The sequence below is a fragment of the Tetranychus urticae genome, chromosome 3 (assembly GCF_039701765.1).
Source record: "Tetranychus urticae isolate SD_2017Ah chromosome 3, NJAU_TeUrti_SD_1.0, whole genome shotgun sequence".
Classification (NCBI taxonomy): domain Eukaryota; kingdom Metazoa; phylum Arthropoda; class Arachnida; order Trombidiformes; family Tetranychidae; genus Tetranychus; species Tetranychus urticae.
This window is the reverse complement of record NC_142960.1, coordinates 20,445,191-20,467,350: the sequence shown is the minus strand read 5'-3', so window position 1 is coordinate 20,467,350 and position 22,160 is coordinate 20,445,191. Positions and strand designations below refer to the sequence as shown.

Here is a 22,160-nt window from a genome sequence, read left to right as displayed (position 1 = left end):
TTTTTTATTTTATCAGTTTTATTCAACACAATAAAGCTTCATCTTCCATTCAAGCAGCACTTGGATCATTCAGTTTCAATTTCCAGAATTCTCACGATATGCAGTTCATTTCTCTCACCTTTGCACAATCGTCAATAAAATCTGAGTAAGATTGAAATTCAAGACTCCAATGAGTTTATTGATAAATTGTGATAAAATACATTAAAATTCAGCTAAAGATTGCTTGTTTATTATTTCAACACCGTAAAAGTAAACGAATGCGCGTATATGTCATTCTGTATCCAAGAAATAGTCTCAATCATCATTATTCGGACCAATAATATCAAGATCTTGACCATCAAGCTTTGAATTCATATCAATTTTTATATCTAACACAGCGCTAGTAGCCGAAGGAGTCTCTGGCGCTGTCACAGAGAAAAGAGAAGCAATCAAAATGCTAAAAAACTGTGAAAAGGATAATTTCGAGCACAATCAATTTTTTCACAATATAATTTATTTTATTGTTTCCTCAGTTGTATCGGTTTCCTTTTATTCTTATTGTTTTTTTATCGAGGGTGGCAGCTCTTCGAGGCAGCCTGTATACTGACGGGTATTTACCTAATAATTGTCTATGAAACGCTATATTTAAGTATGTGTAAGTTAGAAAATGCAAAGATAAACTTATCATGATATGAGAACGAAAAAAAACAATTGATGCTTGCACACTTTTCGGAATTTAGGAATCGTATGATCAAACACAGTTTTTCTCGAGCTTTTGCTGTTTAAAGAGCACTGACTGCAAATGAAAGGAAAGGATTGATCAGCAAACTTGTGAGCAAACATAAACACTTGACTGCTCCATGATAAGGGATTTTGTTTGTTTCAAATGAAGTTCAGTGATTAGCAGATAAGTAAATAAATTGCATAGGATGACTTTTTCCAAAATTCAAGGTAAAACATTTTTCAAAGAGTAAGGCATTTTTAAGGCATAAAAATTACCAGCATACTTTGGACTTTAGGTGATTACAAAAAATCGCAATCAAAGTTTTAATAGAAAAAAGTTCATGAACATAATAAGAATTTCAAGAACGTATAATATAAGTATATAAAGAGAAACGTAGTAAGTGCCCGTTTTTAGGCTAACGGAAGTTATTGGCACTTTCATGGCGAACCCAAGCATATCTCTATGCATAATGCTGAAGTTTTTTGATGAAAACAAAATTTAAAATTATTTTACGGAAATTTCAAACATGAACATTAGATGAAAAAAACTCATGTTTATGATCAGTAATTACCATGATTGCAACCTTAGACTCGGTGATTGACTGAAATGTTCATGTTTGAAATTTAAGATTAACACTTCATGCCGACCCTTGCAAATCCATTAAAAAGTGTCATTCTAGTTTTAATTTTACTATCAATGCAGGTCAATAAATTTCAAGCTTTATTTTCCCAATGAAAGTTAATTTAAGTCCAAAAGTATGAAGATAATTACTGAACAAAAAATGGTTATCTTGCAGATGATAATCACTCAAGAAGCATAAATCGGCAAATAATCGATAAACTGTTTGAAAAAACAAATTTATTTGAGCACCACTTGATTAAAATTCAAGGTTAACTTCGTGGCGACAACGTCTACCTATGAATTTAATCATAATACTTTTCTCATTAAACCAACCTTATTGACTTCAATTGTTCATGCTGGCAGAAAAATATGACTCCATTAAAATGTGTTCATTTAAATTCAGTTACAAGATTCATTCTAATAACAATATTGGTTTCCATATTCAGTCAATCATTTGATTGTAAACCAACAAATGTAAGTAATAACATTATCATAACAATTAATCACATCAAAGATGACTATAACTTTGTCATGGCATTTCATTGCTACTTGAATTTTGTTCAACCATTAGTCTGTGACAATTCTGACCTCGGAACAAGGGAACATCAGTCAGCCAATTGACAATGGCACCAGACCTCAAATTCATTATAATTACACAACTGAATGTACTTCGGGTACGTGTATTACGACCCCAGTAATAGCTAATGATAAACCTTCAATAAACAACGATACCAACAGTCAAGATCGTGAGCGCGCAGTTCATCCACCTGACGGTATGTTAGACAAATTTCAACATATTAACCCTTAAATATTAACTGTTGATTCGTTTTTAATTCATTTCAAATAATTTTGGTAACAATAAAAATGATGATGATCGAAAAAATGGATTTTCCTACAGAAGCATTGTATACAAAGAATGGCAATCCGATCGCTTCTAATTCATCAATAGTTGAGAGTATAAAAGCCGAAGTGAGAGGTTCACTTTCATCACCAACAACCAATAGCACGCTTATACATCCTGATACATCCAATCCATCAGATCAGAAAAATCAAACCGTCTCTGCATCATCATTGGGTATCAGTGAAAGCGAAACAGTCAATGAAAATAACAATTTTACACTAAGTTACTTTGTAGTATTAGGACCTGATTAAATTCTGACATAATCTAACAGCCCTGATATATCCAGTCCATCAGATTAGCAAAATCAAACCATCTCTGTATCATAATTGAGTAACAGTAAAAACGAAACATTCAATGAAAATAACAATTTTACAATAAATCCAACCCAACAACATCTGCATCTACAACAATGGAACCTCTAATAACTCCAGAACCGAACCGAAATTTGACACAGTTACACCCAAATGAAGTAGAGACGAGACAAGAAAACTCAACAATTCAGCCTGAAATTAGCACCACAACAAATTTTGAAGAAGATCCGTCAAATGATCCAAACCCTGATTTATAAGATCAGAAAGTCAAACCACCGATGCTGTATCTTCGTCATCATTGAGGACCAACTAAACTGAACTAAACCATACAAAATCTTGTAAGCATTATTTTCAAAAGTTATAGTTACCAAAGAAAGTAAACAATTTGCCAATTGTGAACAATTCTGATTGACTCTAACAATTGTCTTATTGTTTTGTTTTTGCAACTTTTATTAAAAATTAAACAAATCATTAATATTCTGATAAAATGTAACAATGTAAATCTTTCAACCCTTTGCTATGGAGGCTTAACTTTTCAAACTGGGATTCAATTTGGTCTTTGTTCAAATTGCCTTCAATCATTATGAATCCACTGTAATAATTCATTTGTTTTCATTTTGTTACTCATAAGCCTAACAAATTGTGATTTAAAATGAAAAACAATTGAAAACAAGGTCAAGTATGATCTAAATTGATGAAGATAGAAACAGATTTAATTGTAAAAGTAAGACCGTAAATTTTTTCCCCATTACTATTGATTAAACAATCAAAAATCGAATCATTAGTTGTTTTTATATTTGTTGATAGGGTTGAATGAGCAAACAGCTATGTAAACTGTTTTGGTAGCAACTTGTACCCGGTTTTTGTGCAGTTTATTCCAATCAGTTAAATCACTCCATTCTCATCGATTAAAGAGAAAAGGTTTAAATTAATTTATTTTGAAGATTGTGATCTAAATGAACAATCAAATTAAAAAAATGAAAGAAACAGTTTTATTCCAAGTTGCTTCACGGTATCCCCTGGTTTGAAATTAATAACAGTTAAATTAGCAAGTAGGGTTAACACCTTTCTTGAGAGTTTAAATGTTTATTTGGAATATTGACATTTTTAAATCATGACTCAAATTTATTTTATTCAAGTGAAAAGAGTCAATAACAAACAAACCACAGTTGAAGCAACAGCAATCAATCAATATTAGTCAACAATGGTTTCCAATATTCAGTTCATTACCATTTTCATGGTAAGCCTATTTTTCCAGCCTTCACTACAATATTGTCCAACACTTTATCCACCGCCTTATGGATACTTCATTCGTCCCTGTGGTAATTCATTAGGAGATAATTGCAACATTGATTGTGAGATAGGTTTCGATATTGTTGGACCATCTTACAGAGTTTGTAGGCCCAATGGAACCTGGTCTGGAACAGATACAATTTGTGTTCGTCCATCAATTGAATGTCCAATGTTGCGGATAACCTCGTCTGGTTTAACAGTTCAAGGCTGTCAAAATTTCGCCGGCGGTATTTGTTCATTCCAATGTTCGTCTGGATTAATCTTGCAAGGGGAGAGTAAAATCTACTGTAGAACTGACGGAACTTGGTCAGGTGGAATACCGATGTGTCAAAGAAGTTCATGTCCACCTCCACCACCAGCACCAATGTATGGATCATATGCCAATGGAATCAACTCATGTCCTCAAGTGATTGGTTCCCTTTGTACATATCAGTGTAATCCAGGTTATGCTCTTACTGGATCATCTCAAATTCAGTGTACACCAGATGGTCAATGGTCTGGTTCAGCGCCTACATGTACACCTAGTGTACCCTCTGCTCGTCTTGCCTCGTGTCCTCCTCTTTATCCACCGGCTAATGGATCCATTTCTGGCAGTTGTGGTCCATCAGTCAGTGTTGATGATACTTGTCGATTTGCTTGTCAATCTAGTTTCCTTCTTAGTGGATCATCACTGTTAACTTGCCAATCCAATGGACAATGGTCATCACCTCCTCCTCGTTGTATTGACTCATTTTGTCCACCTGTAAATCCTTCTTTATCTACTTCAAATATTTATGCCACTGGACAATGTAATCCTGGTTTACCTGGTCACATGTGTAATTTTGCTTGTCCAAGAGGATCTCAGTTACTTGGATCACCTCAATTATTGTGCCAATCTGATGGTACTTGGAATACTGCTGTCCCTTCGTGTCGAAAGCCTAATTGTTTTAATCTTTCTGCTCCTCTTAATGGGCAATTAGCTGGCTCCTGTAGTCCTGGCGTTTTTGGTCAGTCTTGTGATTTCTTTTGTAATCCTGGTTATTCACTAGTTGGTTCTGGTAAATTAACGTGTGAAGCAAATGGACAATGGTCCTCAACGCCTCCAACTTGTGTAATTAATGGATGCTCTGATCTTCAGGTACCTCTTGGTGGTATATTTAGATCAACAGCAACATCGGGTAATTGTCCTGGGTGTCCAAACACTTGTTCAGGTCAACCTGGAGCCATTTGTACTCTTTTATGTGGCCGTGGATTCAGATTGTCATCAAAAAATGGTGGATCAACAACAATGTGTAATCCAGCAACATTGAGATGGGAACCAGAGCCAGCAACTTGCATCCGTGAACGATATGTGCCATCATCGTCATCCGCTTTAATATCATTAACATCAACATCATCAAAAACATCTTTAACAAAAGCCTCTCCATCAAAAGTATCATCTTAATTATTGCTTTTACAATTTTCATCTTTTTTACGACAATTAATTATTTAATTACTTAATGTTAATAAATCGTTTAATTTTTTATTGATTCATTTGATAAATCGACAAAAATTATTCTAACAACCAGCGCCAATTATTATTTGCTATGAGAACCTTTATATTTCTGATGCGTTTGAACGAAAGGATTAAATGACTAGGAGATGTTTACAAGGAGATGTTTTTTTCATAAAGAACTACCTGAAATGATTGTTTAAAAACAGAAAGTGAAACTTTAAGTACATCTTCGAAACTTTTATCACCGGTTGGATTAGAAGAGGTGGTTTATTTGATTTCCAGGCTTACGCGTGAAAGATTATCTTTTGGTTCGTGGAGGCCACGACTACATATGAGAAACTCTAGATTTTGGCAAAGTATGAAATAGTAGTTGCATCAATCCTATTTATTGTTTAGATTTAATCTCCTTCATTAGATTTAAAGCACTTCCAGCACGGAACCATGCGATTTGACCATCGTTCAAAGTGTGGTTCAAATGAATTTCTTCCTTCTTTCCATCTTTATGGGTAATGTGACATTTGACAGGCTGTATGCAAATAAAATGTAAAAAATTGATGAATAAAGTAATAAGAAGTATAAATTAAATAGCAAAAATAAATTACCTTTCCAGGTGCGAGATTCTTCAAATCAAGAAGAGAAATTCTGTCATCGGGTTGAATTTTGTCGTAATCGCTTGGGTTGGCAAATGTTAGAGGCAATAATCCTTGCTTTTTGAGATTGGTTTCTGAAGAAGTACATGTGCAAATGATAATTAAATAATTGAATTCAAGATGGTATTTCTAAATACACTTACCATGAATTCGAGCGAAGCTTTTAACAATAATAGCTCTAGCACCAAGATGTCGGGGTTCTAAGGCGGCATGTTCCCTGCTACTTCCTTCACCATAGTTTTCTTCTCCAATAGCTACCCAACTAACGCCTTTTGCTTTATATTGTCTTGCAACTTCAGGAACAGCACCCCAACTTCCAGTCAATTTATTTTGAACTTTATTTGCTTCACCGTTCTCAGAATTGATGGCACTGTAGAAATAAAGAATTTTGAATTTTCGAGATACATGTTTTAGAAATAAATCGAGCCTTTAAATGAAATAAACAAACAAAAATATAAAGGTGAACTTACGCAATGAATAAATTATTAGAAATGTTATCAAGATGTCCACGATATTTTAGCCAAGGTCCAGCAGCACTAATATGATCAGTGGTACATTTACCCTTAATTTTGATTAAAATAGGCATTTCAACCATATCTTTACCGTCCCATCTATCGAATGGAGTAAGAAGTTGAAGTCGGTCACTTTTTGGATCAACATCAACTCGGATGCTTGATCCATCACTTGGTGGTGCTGAGTAGGTATTTTCTCCTGGATCAAATCCACGAGCTGGAAGTTCTTCACCAGTAGGCTCGGCGAGTTTAAATTCTTTACCAGATCCATCTTTGATAGAGTCAGTCAATGGATTGAAATCTAGACGACCAGCAATTGCTAAAGCAGTTGTTAATTCTGGAGAAGCAACAAAAGAATGGGTGGCTGGGTTAGCATCATTACGACCAGTAAAGTTTCGATTATATGATGAAACAATAGTGTTCTTTTCGCCCTTTTTAGTGTCCTGTCGATCCCATTGACCAATACAAGGACCACAAGCATTAGCAAGAACAACAGCGCCAAAATCTCTAAAGATTTTGGCTTGACCGTCTCTCTCAATGGTTGCTCTGATTTGTTCAGATCCAGGAGTGACTGTGAACATAGATTTTGTTTTGAGTCCACGATCTAAAGCTTGCTTTGCAATGCTTGCAGATCGAGACAAATCTTCGTAACTGCTGTTAGTGCAACTACCAATAAGTCCGACTCTAATGTCCATTGGCCAACCATTCTTTGCAGCAACCTCTCCAAGCTTGGAAATAGGAGTAGCAAGATCAGGAGTGTAAGGTCCATTAACATGTGGTTCAAGTTCGCTAAGATTAATCTCGATAACTTGGTCATATTCAGCGCCTTTATCAGCTGTTAAGAAGTCTTTATGTTTCTCAACTTCGTCAGCAATATCTTTACGCTCAGTAGCAACTAAATAATCTCTCATCCGTCTATTATAAGGGAATACTGAAGTTGTAGCACCGATTTCGGCTCCCATATTACAAATGGTACCCATACCAGTACATGAGATAGCATCGACACCAGGTCCAAAGTATTCGACAATTGCACCAGTTCCACCTTTAACAGTGAGAATTCCAGCAAGTTTGAGGATGACATCTTTAGGAGAAGTCCAACCACTTGGTTTACCGGTGAGATGAACTCCAATGACTTTGGGACATTTAAGCTCCCATGGGATGTCTGCCATAACATCAACAGCATCGGCACCACCAACACCGATACATAAACCTCCAAGACCACCTCCATTGACAGTATGACTGTCAGTACCAATCAACAGGACACCTGGGAAAGCATAATTTTCCAGGACAATCTACATAAAAGGATTTTTTTAGAAAACAGCAGTTTCACAAGAATATTGAACCCAGTTCACTAACCTGATGAATGATACCAGATCCTGGCATCCAAAAGCCAACACCATATTTTGCGCTAGCAGTGCTCAAGAAATTGTAAACTTCTTTATTCATTTCTTTAGCTCTCTGCAAGTCTTTGACACCGTCTATTTGAGCTTGAATAAGATGATCACAATGAATGGTAGATGGGACAGATACTTTGGGTAATCCACTGGAAATGAACTGTAACATAGCCATTTGAGCCGTTGCATCTTGCATAGCAACCCGATCAGGACGAAGTTTAAGATATGAATTTCCTCGTTCAATATCTTGTTCAGCTGGATTATCAAGATGCCCATAGAGAATCTTTTCAGACAAGGTCAAAGGTCGATTCAGCCTATTATTCACTATCTTAAGGTTATCCTTGTATTTACCGAAAGGAATATGATCCTTGTCCAATCGACTCATAGCCACCTGAAAGCAAATAATTAAGTGCGATTGAGTTAAATTAGATTGTTAGTCCCAACAATTGTTAATAGCTTAAACACTTAATAAGATAGCTTACCATGCATTGTGGACTAGAATGTAACTTGGCCAATTGAGTTTTAACCGAAAGATAATCAAGACCCTGTGGATAAAAATAGAAAGAAAAAAATCAGACACCAAATCATGAATCATGTTTTAAACAATTAAGAGTGAATTATGTAGACTATTGTTTTGCTGTAAAAGAGATCAATTAAGAAAGTCTGTAGCCTAAAAAAATAATTGCTAACAAATTGGAAAATTCATCGTTTGAATAAATAACCTTGATTGTTTTTGTAAATGTGAACTTTTGGTAAACAAGGTTAACGATGATAAAATATAAGATAGCAAATGAATAGGACAAAAATTGTACCGATTAACGAATTCCGCAAACAAACGTACCTTTGAAGAGACAAGACGTTTAAGAAGAACCATGGTTGGAAGATAATTCAATTAACTTAATGAATTTAAATAAGTATTAAAATAAAATTCAACTTGAGCAGACAAAAATTAAAACACTGTAATTTTGTGAAGAAGATTCATCGAATGAAATGTGTAAACATGTGATCGAGAGTTGCTCCTCCTACTTCCCAAGGACAATCAGATTTGGTGCAAAAATTGATCAATCATTTTGCACCATTAGAGCTATAATTTGATGAAATGGCAAGAATTTGAAATTAAAAGTGCATTTAGATGACAAATTTAATAAAGCCTCGTATAATTAGACAAAGATGGTGCTAATCTTCAAAAATCTTGAATTTTAATATGAAGATTTCAATAAATACAACGAATGACAATTTTTTTTAAAAACAGAAATATTTAGAGAATATAAATTTTGACTTTGGGGTGATGAGTTTTTTACGCTGTAATAGTAAATTTAAATTGAAAATATGGCAAAGTACAAAATAACGTTGATTTATAGATTGAGGAAGCTTTGTTCAGCATCAAGTCCGTCCAAGTCTGTTTTGTTTGCATCCGAAGGATTGCTGATTAGTTCAACATTGTCACTATCACCATGATGCTCATTTTTATCATAGATAATAAAGTTGTTGGATGTTCCTGGAGCCATTAGCATTTTAACCATTGAAACATAAAGCTCAGCATCGAATGACTCGAACAACGATTCAGGTAGCTGATCTAATCTGTCAGCTTCCATGGCACCTTTTCCTTTGACTTTGCCTTCAACTTCACACCATGTTTCTAATTCTAAGATACCAGAGATCTGTGGAAATAAGAAAGATAAATAAATAAGAATGGACATAGAATTGTTACATGAAATAAATTAATTACCGGTTGCTTCAAGAAGACAATGACATTTTGGCCGGCACAGTCTTTAAGACAAAATTTCTTGCCAGATGGATCAACCTGAAATTATAAAGGAATGAATAGTTAGATAAAATACCTGATATTTAATATTTAACAAGAAAATAAAAGATAAAATGGTTGAAAAGAAATTGAAAGAAGCAACTTACACTAGCAACTCGGCCCAAAAGTATCACGCTTTTACCAAATTGACTTTGCATGATATCAGAAACAATTCTTGGGCGGTATTCAGGATTCATTCTTGATAATTATCAGTTGATTGTTGGTTACAAAGCACAAAGTAAAAAAATAAATGTTAAATTCAACCAAAGAAAATCAAAACTTAAATTGTAAAATCTAACAATGGATTGTTCAATGTTAGCTAAATATTTGGCGCTTTTCGGTTGAGGTTATATGTACACAAAGATACTATCCGATATCTGTATCTGATACCACCATAATAACTAACAATTGTAAATTTTTCGTTTACTGAATAGAAATGCCTTAATCTGAAGTTGGTTTAAGAATTTTTGAGCATTTTAATGATGATGATGAATTGAAAAAAGGATTTAAATAATAATTTAATAATGCATTGAACTGATCTCAAATCAGTCTAACAGATATCTGTTTCAAATGCTGCGGTAAAAAAATTGCACTCGTCTAAGTTTCTAGAAACAAAAAATTTATCAAAACTAGAATCGAACCCTGATCATAACCTTTGATTCACTACACTCTAACCACTGAGCTACAAATTAATTTTAATTTAAGGTAAAATTTATTAACGCTATTCTTCAAGCAGGCATCGGTAAATGAAGTCAATGCGTTAAACTCGTTACTCTGGCGTTAGGTTACTTTAATGTATGCATTCTTTGAGTGTGATTTAATAGAAATTGTTCAAAAATTAAATTTTAATCCATTATTAAACTATTATTTGAATCCTTTTCATTCAACATCATTATGTGTACGGTTAACTTCATAGTTAAAGATACACAGATTTGTGTACATATAACCTGTTCCGCGCTTTTCACAGCAAAAACAGAAAAGAGTACAAAAAGAATCATGAAGATGGCGTTCAACATTTATGCTTTTTAAGCTTTTTAAGCTTTTTAAATTAAATTAAATTACGATCAGCTATATTTGCGAGTGTTTAGCTACGATCTAACAAAATCAAATGATCTGTGCATCAATTGGTTCCATCATTTAGTTCAATTTTCCATTTATTCCGTGATTAAAATCTAGTTTTAAAAATGATAAGCACTTACATCATATGGAGCTTTAACTTGATAGCTATTCTCCTTTTATAATATTATAACTTCTGAATAAAATTGAATACAATGTAACTTAAACTGATGATACAAATAATAATTAAGGAATTAAATGATGAGTTGAGATAATTCTAGATTAACCAAAAAATATCAAATAAATACGACACACAAGGTCCTCTAATTGTCATTAAGTCTTGAATTTTTATTCAATTACCTTAGCTCAAATTGTAATTATCTAACCTATTAATTTTAAGTTTAGATTTTCAAGCTTCTTCTCTAACTCTAACAAATGTAAATCAAATGTATAATCATAACTATTAATTGGAATAGCTTTTTCTTTAATTTGCCTTTCTTATATTGTAATGTATTCTTAATTTCATCTGTTCAATGAAAATATGTTACTGATGTATCTGGACAGATTTAAACTCATTTTCAATCTTTTTAAAATTATTCATCAAAATTCTTACAAAAAATGTTGATTTCAAATATGAATGAAAGATTGGAAACAAAACCATTGAAAACACATTTGAATTTATTCATTCCTCTTTACAAGAAATTGCTTCGATCTTGAATCAGCAATGTAATTGTAAAGCTTGATAAAGCTCACTATTAAGAAGCTCAAATTTCATTTACTAGATGAAGATTTGATTAAATGCTTATGAAAAGCGCAAATATGCTTTCCAGTTAAATTAAGCGCCATTTCTTTACGTATTTTGTCTCCACCTACTCTGCAGAAACTTTTTATTCTGCCTGTACATTATTGTATTGATCAATTTTGAACATCAGGAAAACATTTTTGCTCATTTGGATACTATTTTTTGAATTGAATTTGTGATATTTGTTTTTAATTTGTGACTATTTGGTATTTATTTAACAATTGTTTATTTAATAATTTATTTAAAATGTCAGAGTCTCCAAGAGACAAAATTTTGCGTTTGCGAGGTTTACCCTGGCAAGCTACGCGAGAAGATGTTGTTTCGTTCTTTTCAGGTAAATTGTTGCTTAATTAACTGATGAATTGATTTGAAAGTGATCTGTTTTATGATCTATTTCAATATCTATTCAAGTAAATGTCATCATCTTTCGTTTCTTCTGTTGCTAAACATTATATTCTTGCTATGTTTTTTTACCACTTTACATAGAAATAGCTTCTCTGTTTTGGGTTACTTTGCTCTTTTTTGCTTTTTATATTTACATGTTTATTATTACACTTGCTTATAATCTTTTTACATGTCTTTCAAATTTAGATTGCCGAATAAAGAAAGGAGTAAATGGAGTTTATATGACATTATCAGCTTTGGGTAGACCTTCAGGCGAAGCCTATGTTGAAATGGAAAGTGAAGAAGATGTAGCAAAAGGTCTAGAGAAACACAAGAAAAATATGGGTTCTAGATATATCGAGGTTTTCACTTCAACTCGAAAAGAAATGGACTGGAGTTTAAGAAAAAACGGACCAACTAAGACTGATATTGACCCAGCATTAGATGGTTATGTTCGGCTTCGAGGTTTACCTTTTGATTGCACAAAAGCGGACATTCACGAATTTTTTAGAGGTATGTAAAGAGTTTTAGATGCATTAAAAATCCAAAACAAAATGTGCGTTAAAGAAAGATTTTCGAGAGATCCTGTCAATAATTCCAATTCCACTCCAATAGATTGTCATCTAATCTTAAACATTAACTGTCAATATCAAAACTTTTATCTTTTTTCGTGCTTTTGCTAATACTTGTCAATCTTTAGCACAATCTTTGATCTTTCTTTTTCGCTCATTTTGTTATCATTCCTGCAATTACATGGATGTACGTGTATGTTAGCATAACTTTGATAAACATGAAAACAAATTTATCATTGGCGTATCATGGCTTTAAAATATGGTTTAGAATCATCGCTATCTTATCTCAGCTATCATTAACTAGAATGTTTTACGACCATTCATATGACAAGTGCCATGTTATTCAAAATTTAATGTTCGCTTGAGTCAATTAGTATTCATGTTATTCACATCTTTGTAATTGTAAATAAAAGTGAAACATCTGCTAACCTCCTATCCTTATATCTGTTTTAAAAGGGTTATCAATAGCGCGAGATGGAGTTGTGTTGCCGGTTGACCATCAGGGAAGATCATCTGGAGAAGCCTATGTACAGTTCACTTCTCGGGAAACTGCGGATAAAGCTATGGGGAAGCACAAAGAAAAGATCGGGCACAGGTTGGAACATTCACCCCTGACCTCTCTATCCTTACCTAAATCCCATGCTATTACAAAAAAGGATCAATTTAGTCTTTATGTAACCCAAAGGGTGGCAATTTATTATAGTTAGCTATTTCAGGGAATTACGTAAATTAGTGCCACTCTATGAAAATATTTCTCAAATCAGTATAATCCACGTCTCATGAATGAATGTTATTATGCTGTAAGTTTTAGCTAATATTTGCTAACTTTTGGCTCCAGCTATTATCTCATTACTATGCGCAACTATTTTAAATGTTTGCTAGTTACACATATTTATTTTTCAAGAGCAAATTAGCCATGATCTAATAATTGATTGCATCCTTTTAGCATTTGTATGATTCTAAATTGAAATTTAACTCCTGATTGTATTGACTAAAAACTTAACCTGTTAAACTTCCTTTCACCTTCCTTGGAAACACATGTCTTAAAAGTTTATTATATGTTGCTAACCCATTTTTGTGGATTTTAAAATTGTTCAAACTCAATTTAAATTACCTTCTGTTTGCATTTCCTTAGATACATAGAAATTTTCAAAAGTTCACCGCATGAATTTCTAGCGATTCGTAATCAACAGCAAGGATTCATGGTGGATTCACGACCTTCACATAGTGGAAGAAGCGGTGGTGGGTATGGTTCCTCTGATAATTATGGATCTCATGATCCTCCTCATCCACCATCAAAAAGGAATTATTATCTGTCGAGTAACCGCTCTGCTCCTTATGATCGAAACTATAATAATCGTTATCAATCAGGAGGCTACTGGGGAAGCGGTTCATCAAGACCACCTCTCTCTGAGCTGGGATTCAGAAGGCCATATAGCGCTGCCATGGATGATTCTGACAGAGGTTGGTTCTCTTGTTTGTTCCGCTTCGTCCAACAACCCTTAAGTCAACAATCATTCTCATGTTCAATTTACAAATTTATATTTTCTCCTCTCATCCCTTTTCTGATTTAGGTTCAAATAAAAGATTTGCACGTCGTGATTCCGAGCCGGACAGCTCTTATTGGGATAAATATGAGCCATCACGTCACATGGTTCACATGAGAGGATTACCGTACAAAGCAACTGAAGAAGATATTGAGAAGTTTTTCCTACCTTATGTGCCAATTTTCATCAAAATATTATTCGATGATCTCGGTAGACCTTCAGGAGAAGCTGATGTGGAATTTTCTACTCACGAAGAAGCCTCGGGTGCCATGAGTAAAGATAAATCAAATATGGGTAAATCATTATATTTATTACTCATTCAAGTTCAACTAATAAATCATCAAAATTAATTATTGTTTTTTATCTTCTCTACAGAATTAAGGTACATCGAGCTATTCTTACGATCTCGACCTTCCTCCAGCTCTGATCAAAGCTATCAATCCAATCAAGGTGATTCATCAGATCATTCATTTACATTCGCTCAACGCTACTCAAATTCAACTCATCGCCCTGCTCCAGCACATTCATACACACCAAATAACTACTCTGGCTTCGGTTCAGGCTCTGGATCTGGTTATCATTCAGGTCACAGTGGAAATTATCGAATGGGATCTTCTAATCAAATGTCCATGAGAGAATTTCTATCTGAACGAACCAAATGATATAATTTTGAAATGAATCATTTGAAAGCAAATTTACTGAATATAAATTGTAATACAAATGCCTTGCTGCTGTTTTAGGTGACCAAAAATTTTCAAAAAGACAAAAGTTAAACACAATTTACCCAAATTAACCGCGACAACCAACCAAAAACAATTTCACCGATATTCACCTCGAATGATTTTTTCAGCTTCTTTTCCCAATCATCAGTGGATGAGCCAAACATGTAAACATTTGCACCAAGTTAATTGAAATGAATCAAAGGAGATCATCTTAAGGCTGATTCATTTAAACTTGGAAAATTTCTCTCTTTCAATCATATCTTCACAATTCACCTACTTTTTCTTCCATGACTATAAAATTTTCAATTTCTATTATTTAATTCAATTCCGATCTTGTCAATTCTCCTTTTTTCTGTTTTCTTACATTTTGATTCTCATAGGCTCTCAATGAGTCAGGAATATCAAAATATTTTCTGTTTCATGTAATGGTTCCTGACCAATGGTAATAACAATGATACAAAACATGAATAATATTGAGGATATTTATGTGCCATTATGGTGTTTAATCAAAAAGATGATACAAACAATTAGATTAAATCAATCATTTTTACGTCTTTTACTACATTATTTATTCATTTTCCTACCTTTTAAACATTAATGTCTATTCTGGTTGATTGTCAATCTAACCATGGCAAGTTCAAGGTAGAATCAACCATTAACTTCAGAGTATTCAATACTTCTAACCTCCCAACAATAATTGTAAAAATGACCCGTTAATGGTTAAATAAATTGTTTGCCGAAAGTATCTAATTTTTTGTCAAACAAAGAGATTTACAATTACCTTCCATAAAAAACGATGAAAGACGTTTTGTTGAAATGAGGTTCAAAACACAATGAAAGTCTCTCATTGTAAAACATGTCAACATTGAATGATGTCATTTGTATTTAGTAATGAATTTACATTCAATTAAAACCGATGATTGAGCAAAAGCCGAGTTCAGTGAATAAATTAAAATTAAATACGAATTTCAAGGAATTAAAATTGTTAATTTAACATTTAACTTTTACTTGACTCGACTCAACATTACAAAATTTCAAATACAAATTGAAGATTGAATAGCAATCAGAAAAAAACAAATATCTTTTGAGAATCAATTTACGATTCAGAATACAATTGTCGCCTTCTATTATTGAATTGGATCACAATGAAATCTAATCAACCTACACCTAATAAACAATCAATCAGGAAAAGGTAATAATAATAGAATCAAAAGGTTTGCTGTCTACAGGTGAATCCATGAAAGACAGACTTTGGATTGGGTTAATTAAATAAAGTTCCAAAACGTCTGAATAGCTGTCACAATTAAATGTCACTTTTGTTTTCAAATTAATCCTTATTTGAATAACTTTGTTCCTAAAATAAAAACAAACACGAATCAATGAAATCACCATTATAAATAAGTCTTCAATGACAGTTTATCCAGTAAATTGTATTATTGAAATGACATCAATAAACTTGATCAATAAAAATATCTTTTATTATTTGTTTTGCTTCGAATGGATAATTGTTTGCAATAAGATCATTAAGTAAACAAACGATGATTTAAATTGAATATTTCAATATCCAGGGGATCATTTTTGATTGATGAAATCAGTCAATAAGCTAGATTTACGTTGAAATCAGAGGTCCAATGTTTACCGTAAACAGCATTAAAATTGATATATTTTCCAAGATGAACTGAAAGGAAACAAATTTGGATTTAAGTCAACAACAATTGTATTTGAATCAGATCTTACGAATATGGAAAAGGTTTTCTCAAGAGTAAAAAAGTCGCCTATTTTGACACCGTTGTATGGTCCAGCAACTCGATCCATGATCTCCAAAACCTGGAAGGCAAAGTCAAACTCATCTGTAGCATAAATCTTTCAATAGCATTCGTATCCTAATAAACTAGTTTTATTGAATAAATAAATTATACTTTACCTTGCTCATTGTATTTACTGAAAATTTATTCATAATCGTTAGTTGATGAAGCCTAAATGTTAATCTGTCAAGCTAATATTAGAAACTCGAAGTTAGCTTTGATACAAACAATTGATTTGAGTGCATTGAATACCTCTGTGATGTAATTTCCGAAAACAAAACCAAAGAATCCAATAGTCGGAAGAATAAAGATACCAATGATTGCGAGTAAATTGGCCAGAAAATTACTGTAAACTCGAACAATAATCCCAAGGAAAATGTAAACATCACCTGCTGTAGCATAGACAAAAACATAGCTAAGCATTACATATCGTAACTTGGATGCCATCAACTCAAAGCTATTGAGACGACGGGTAATTAACAGACAAAATTGTTGAATATCTTTTTCGGTGTATAAAATGTCCTTAGTTTTGTTTAATATCAAGTCAGCCGAATCGAGTAAATCAAACAATCGAAACAGATGAAAGACTAGAGTACACAAAATATACCAGCCAAATCCTATGATTGAGTTCAAAAGGAAAGTAGCAGGAAAGACAAGGGTAAATGACCAGAGAGTACCGAAAAAAAGCCAATCTTGGAATCTTGTATGTCCAAGGATTGGCCAGTAATGGTGTAAAAAACCAAATTGTCACAAAAATAGGAACCACTTTCATCACATAGCAGAAAATAAGAGAGAAGAAATATATGGTCAATCGAAGTCGTTTAATGTTACGATTATTCATACGCAAGTTAAACAGGTTGAAGCCATCGCGGTAACCCTTCCATATGGATAGTACTTCGAATCGACCTTTGGCTTCAAGGCATAATATCCATTCTCGCCAAGTAAACATTATTGCAATGGCCATTGAAGTCCATGTAACAATGCTTGTCGATCTTTACTTCGAAATAGAGGATCTCCAAGATAAATGGCGATAATGTCGTTGGTATTGAAAACGAGTCCAGCAATTCTGAACACATTAACCAGTGAAGTGATTGCTATGAGCCAGTCCAAAAATTTAAGGCGACGATATCCAAATGCGTTTACAGTTTGAATATTTGTTTGATTCAAACCTTTACGGACAACTTGAAAGACAATCGTCAATCTTTCTGTTCGTCTAATCAAATCGCGAACTTTTGAATCGGAAATTGTAATTAAATAAGAAAAAATTTGCTGTAAATTTTTCAGAAAATAGTCTTGATGTCTTCTGTCAGTACTTTTAGTAACCATTGTTATTTGCTTTTAACTAAATGAAAATGAAACTTATGCAACAGTTATTGAAAAATCTCCCAATATTGCTAAGAAACGATCATTATTCAGTCTTTATGATTTGAAATCAAGACAGAAATTGAAAAATATTAAAAGCAAAGGTAAACCTTCTTGTTAAAATGAGGATTCATGTTTCATCTATGCTGGAGATTCAGAATGAGAAACGTTCTTTCCATTGTAATAAAGGAATGAATTGCTTATTTAACGATTTAAACTTGAAAAAGTTTCAAAGATGCGAGTTAATCGAGGAAAGTCAAATTGAGCTTTAACGTCTTTTTAAGGGAATGTTAGAAATTCAAAATTTCTACTGAGCTTTCAGTTCTTGCCATAAGAATCTTTATATTTCAGATCAGTAATATACGTTTGTTTTTAAATTGGCCTACCCGCTATCTAAGTCCCAAAACTACGTTAGTAGTACCAAATAAAAGATAAACATCAATGTACGCAAAATGGTCAGAGTAAAAGATTCAATGCTTTTTATTTTTTATTTTGTTTTAGATGATTGTTTTAAAATAATATCTTAAAGAGACACAATTAATTGTTATCGAACAATCAAATATATCAGAATTGATCAGAAAAACTCTAGAATTATAAGTGTACTTATTTTAAAATCGATTGTGATACTTTAGCCGAAAAAGCAACAAAACTAAGCCCGTAAAAGTTAATTTCTTATGCTTTCTCGGATCTTTACGGAATTGGCTTCTACCTTATAAGCTATGTTTTGTTTACAATAAAAATCGAAAATCGCCCATTACTACACAGCGGCCATTAAACACAGAAATCAGAGAAAGATGAGCGTTCAAATAAGAGGTCTAACGTTGACCGTAAACAGCATTAAAGTTGATATATTTTCCAAGATGAACTGGAATGAAACAATTTTTATTTTAATCCACATCAATCATTATTAAAAAACGTCTTACCAATATGAAGAAGGTTTTATCGACAGTGATAAAGTCTCCCACTTTGACACCGTTGTATGGTCCAGCAACTCGATCCATGATCTCAAAAGTCTGGAGCAAAGACAAAGACAAACCATTCTCTATAATACATCTTTTTGTAATACCGGTATTTCCAACCCCATAAAATACCGAAATTGTTAAAAATTCAATAAATAAATTTTACTTTACCTTGCTCATTGTATTCACTGAAAACTTACGCATAATCGTTATTTGATGCAGTCTAATCGTTAAACTGTCAAGCTAATGAAGTAAAGTGAATTGATAAATGTTAACAAAAATCGATACTGGATAAAATTTCGGTAGGATTGGTTACCTTTGTTATTAAATTTCCCAATATTAAACCGGAGATTCCGATAGCCGAAAGGCCGGAAATTCCCATAATTGCAAGCATAGTTGCTAGAAAATTATTGTAAATGCTCACTATAACTCCAAGGAAAATATATACATCACCTAATAATGAGTAGACAAAAACCTTATACAACAAAAGGTATCGTAACTTGCGAGAAGCCAACTCGAAGCTGTTGAGACGACGGATTATTAATAAACAAAATGATTGAACATCCTTTTCTGTGTAATTGATGGCATAAGTCTTGTTTAATAAAGAGTCAGCTCTATCAAGTAAATCGAGCTGAAAGGTTTGTGAGCAACGAAGAGGCCTAACTTAGAAGACTGCACAACTTGCTTTCATATCAAGTTTGAAATTCGTATCATGGATAACCATCCACACGTTGAGTCTTCCCAAATTCTTGTTACAATTTACACTACTGAAGATCTCATAAGAGATGATGAAGATAGCTAGAGCTATGATTCAAAACTATTCGGGGCTTTACCCTTGTATCGCGAAGATTTAAGGTTTTGAATGATTAGATTCACAAAGTATAACAATAAGAACTCATAAGAGTTGGAACTTGAGTAAGTTAATTGAAATGAAAAGGATTGAAATACTTGAGAATAGAGTTTATCTGTAACTTACTTTAATGAAATTTAAGATTCAAAAATAGCTTCAGAGAGCTTAAACAATTTAGAGTTTTAAGTAAATTAAGAGGTTGAATTGAACTGTTTTGTGGTCAGTTGACAATTAAAGAAGATATCTTAAGATATTCATATTTATCAAGAAGGAGAACAAAGAAAATGAAATTGGTGGGAAAATTAAGAAAGATATTAAAATTGTCTGTCGATGTTTGTCTAATTTAGGTTCTTGTGCAAAATTAACAATTAACACTAAAAAGGCTATGACGCCACTTTTTAGGTATCTTTGTTACCCTTGACAGTATTGTCTTGAGACAATATCTTGCCCTGATTGGTAACTGTAGCCTTTGCTAAGGCAAAAGGATTAGCAGTCACAAGTTGAGATAAGCTATGAAAAAGAAAGGGAAAAAGGGTTCTCTTTCTTTTGTGCACTAATTTTGAGCTTGAAATTTAACTCTTGTTTTGACCAGGTTTTAACCATATTGTGGTCAGATTTTCAGGGATTAACAGCTTTTGAGAGCTTCACCTGAAATACATATGATTATCTATTAGACAAACAAAGAAGTCAAGAACTTAGAAATATATGAATGAAATTGCTTTGGCAATGAATACAAATTTAGTTTAAACAATTAAATGAATTAAAAGAATTAAGGTTAAAATTAAAACAATTGGAAATACTGAAATTGAATGAATGAATGAAAGCTTTTAAGAGCTAACTTATAACTGAAACTAATGAAAATTGAATAAATGAAAAGCTTTAAAGGGCTGAAACTGAATTGAAAACAAGGTCTTGAGCAGTTAAGAGAAGACCAATTTCTCTACCCAACAGAGCAACCGAAACAGATGGAATAAAAACGTACAAAAAATGAACCAAGCGAACCCGTAGAGGGATTTTGAAAGGAAAGTGATAGTAATGATGAGTGGAACTGTCCAGATAGTACAATAAAAAGCTAATCTAGGAATTTTGTAAGTCCAAGGATTGATCAGTAATGGTATAAAAAATAGAAATGTCATAAAAATAGGAACAATCACCATCACATAGTAGAAAATAAGAGAGAGTAAATATATGCTGAATCTAAATCTTTTGATGTTCCGTTTATTCATACACAGTTTATCTAGGCTAGCACCATCACGGTAATCCTTCCATATAGATAGTATTTGTAATTTGCCTTTAGCTTCAAGGTATAATATCCATTCTCGGCTAGTTACCATCATTACAATAGCCATTGCGCACAATGCTAGACAAGTTAAACGATCTTTACTTCGCAACAAAAAATCCCCAAAATAAATGGCAATAGGTTCATCAGCATTGTGAAAGAGCACAAAAATTCTCAAAAGATTGGCCAAAGAAGTCAAGGCGATGATCCAGTCTACTGAGTTAAGGTGACGATAACCAAACTTGTTTACATTTGGAATTTCAGTTTGATTCAGACCATTGCGAACAACTTGAAAGATAATTGTCAATCTTTCTGTTCGTCTTACTAAGTCGCGAACTTTTGAGTCAAACTCATGTGAATCAGGAATTGCTATTGAATCAGATAAAATTTGTTTAAACTTTAAAAAGTAGTCTCGTATTTTAATAGAAACGCTTTTTTCACTTATAGCCATCACTCCTTTTTTACTGATTAAAGTGAACAAGCTTGAAGCTTTTGAATTGAATAGCATGCGAGTGATATTCAACTCTGCAAGTTAAAGTGTAAATCACGCAATGATCAATTATTCATAAACTAAACTATCATAAAGGCTTTTTCAATAACAATCAGTCATATATTATATTCTATTGAGTCGGTATCAATATACGCAAATTGATTTCTATCGTTTCGAATACATAATTGATTAGTTGATTATTATGAAATCGCGATTCAATGTTTAGTTTACATATCATTATACCAGATAGCACTTTTGATGAACGAATTCGATCAATCAGCAACATCTAAATTAGTGATCTAACGTTGATCGTAATTACCAGGTTATCCAGGATAAACTAGAAAAATAAATTTAGATTTCATTCCATAACAATTATGCTTAGATTAAATCTTCAATATGGCCATTAGAACCCTTGTGCCCAAAGGGTAATCGATCTTTGCTGCAGAATGAAGGATCTTTTAGATAAAAGGCAATATTGTCATAAGTATGCAACAGTAGCACAATAAATCTGAATACATTGACCAAAGAAGTGATTGCAATGATCCAGTCTATCAATTATATTCGACGAGAATTCAAATTCACCCACAGCGGGGATGTTAGCTTTACTTTTGATCGCAAACTTATCAAATTCGCTCGAATCAGAAATTGCAATTCAATAGAAAAACTTTT

At 33.0% G+C, this 22,160-nt stretch overlaps 4 protein-coding genes across 5 annotated transcripts; 2 read left to right on the top strand and 2 right to left on the bottom strand.

Moving 5' to 3' along the window:
* Positions 1 to 1,589: 1,589 nt before the first annotated feature.
* Positions 1,590 to 5,341, top strand: LOC107364717 (P-selectin). The gene is made up of 3 exons (XM_015932153.3): positions 1,590 to 1,798; positions 1,896 to 2,097; positions 2,223 to 5,341. Exon 3 carries the CDS (start codon positions 3,741 to 3,743, stop codon positions 5,250 to 5,252), a length of 1,512 nt encoding a protein of 503 aa, XP_015787639.1. The 5' UTR covers positions 1,590 to 1,798; positions 1,896 to 2,097; positions 2,223 to 3,740; the 3' UTR covers positions 5,253 to 5,341.
* LOC107364704 (putative aconitate hydratase, mitochondrial) lies at positions 5,305 to 8,831 on the bottom strand. The gene is made up of 7 exons (XM_015932132.3): positions 8,701 to 8,831; positions 8,342 to 8,404; positions 7,822 to 8,250; positions 6,424 to 7,757; positions 6,097 to 6,323; positions 5,906 to 6,027; positions 5,305 to 5,829 (listed from the first exon to the last, which is right to left on the bottom strand). Exons 1-7 carry the CDS (start codon positions 8,731 to 8,733, stop codon positions 5,689 to 5,691), a joined length of 2,349 nt encoding a protein of 782 aa, XP_015787618.1. The 5' UTR covers positions 8,734 to 8,831; the 3' UTR covers positions 5,305 to 5,688.
* A 204-nt stretch (positions 8,832 to 9,035) lies between these two features.
* On the bottom strand, positions 9,036 to 9,981 carry LOC107364741 (replication protein A 14 kDa subunit). The gene is made up of 3 exons (XM_015932184.3): positions 9,771 to 9,981; positions 9,589 to 9,663; positions 9,036 to 9,520 (listed from the first exon to the last, which is right to left on the bottom strand). Exons 1-3 carry the CDS (start codon positions 9,858 to 9,860, stop codon positions 9,215 to 9,217), a joined length of 471 nt encoding a protein of 156 aa, XP_015787670.1. The 5' UTR covers positions 9,861 to 9,981; the 3' UTR covers positions 9,036 to 9,214.
* Positions 9,982 to 11,639: 1,658 nt separating this feature from the next.
* Positions 11,640 to 15,305, top strand: LOC107364722 (heterogeneous nuclear ribonucleoprotein F). Of its 2 annotated transcripts, none has more exons than XM_015932160.3 (6): positions 11,640 to 11,855; positions 12,113 to 12,418; positions 12,934 to 13,072; positions 13,613 to 13,719; positions 14,052 to 14,318; positions 14,400 to 15,305. In XM_015932160.3, exons 1-6 carry the CDS (start codon positions 11,768 to 11,770, stop codon positions 14,684 to 14,686), a joined length of 1,194 nt encoding a protein of 397 aa, XP_015787646.2. In that variant the 5' UTR covers positions 11,640 to 11,767; the 3' UTR covers positions 14,687 to 15,305. The 2 variants fall into 2 exon arrangements, with proteins under 2 accessions (XP_015787646.2, XP_015787645.2); XM_015932159.3 differs by having other exon boundaries at positions 13,613 to 13,941.
* The last annotated feature ends 6,855 nt before the right edge of the window (positions 15,306 to 22,160 follow it).

What these genes read in the sequence shown, in the direction of transcription:
- LOC107364704 (XM_015932132.3), bottom strand. Translation starts at nt 8,733, where the DNA reads ATGGTTCTTCTTAAACGTCTTGTCTCTTCAAAG. An exon ending in GATCTGGTATCATTCATCAG is followed by an intron (nt 7,758 to 7,821) that starts GTTAGTGAACTG and finishes CCTTTTATGTAG; the next exon opens with ATTGTCCTGGAAAATTATGC. An exon ending in TCTAATAATTTATTCATTGC is followed by an intron (nt 6,324 to 6,423) that starts GTAAGTTCACCT and finishes TTATTTCTACAG; the next exon opens with TGCCATCAATTCTGAGAACG.
- LOC107364722 (XM_015932159.3), top strand. Translation starts at nt 11,768, where the DNA reads ATGTCAGAGTCTCCAAGAGACAAAATTTTGCGTTTGCGAGGTTTACCC. An exon ending in TGTTGTTTCGTTCTTTTCAG is followed by an intron (nt 11,856 to 12,112) that starts GTAAATTGTTGC and finishes TTTCAAATTTAG; the next exon opens with ATTGCCGAATAAAGAAAGGA. An exon ending in AAAGAAAAGATCGGGCACAG is followed by an intron (nt 13,073 to 13,612) that starts GTTGGAACATTC and finishes GCATTTCCTTAG; the next exon opens with ATACATAGAAATTTTCAAAA.
- LOC107364717 (XM_015932153.3), top strand. Translation starts at nt 3,741, where the DNA reads ATGGTTTCCAATATTCAGTTCATTACCATTTTCATGGTAAGCCTATTT.
- LOC107364741 (XM_015932184.3), bottom strand. Translation starts at nt 9,860, where the DNA reads ATGAATCCTGAATACCGCCCAAGAATTGTTTCTGATATCATGCAAAGT. An exon ending in TTTTGGGCCGAGTTGCTAGT is followed by an intron (nt 9,664 to 9,770) that starts GTAAGTTGCTTC and finishes TTATAATTTCAG; the next exon opens with GTTGATCCATCTGGCAAGAA. An exon ending in TTGTCTTCTTGAAGCAACCG is followed by an intron (nt 9,521 to 9,588) that starts GTAATTAATTTA and finishes TTATTTCCACAG; the next exon opens with ATCTCTGGTATCTTAGAATT.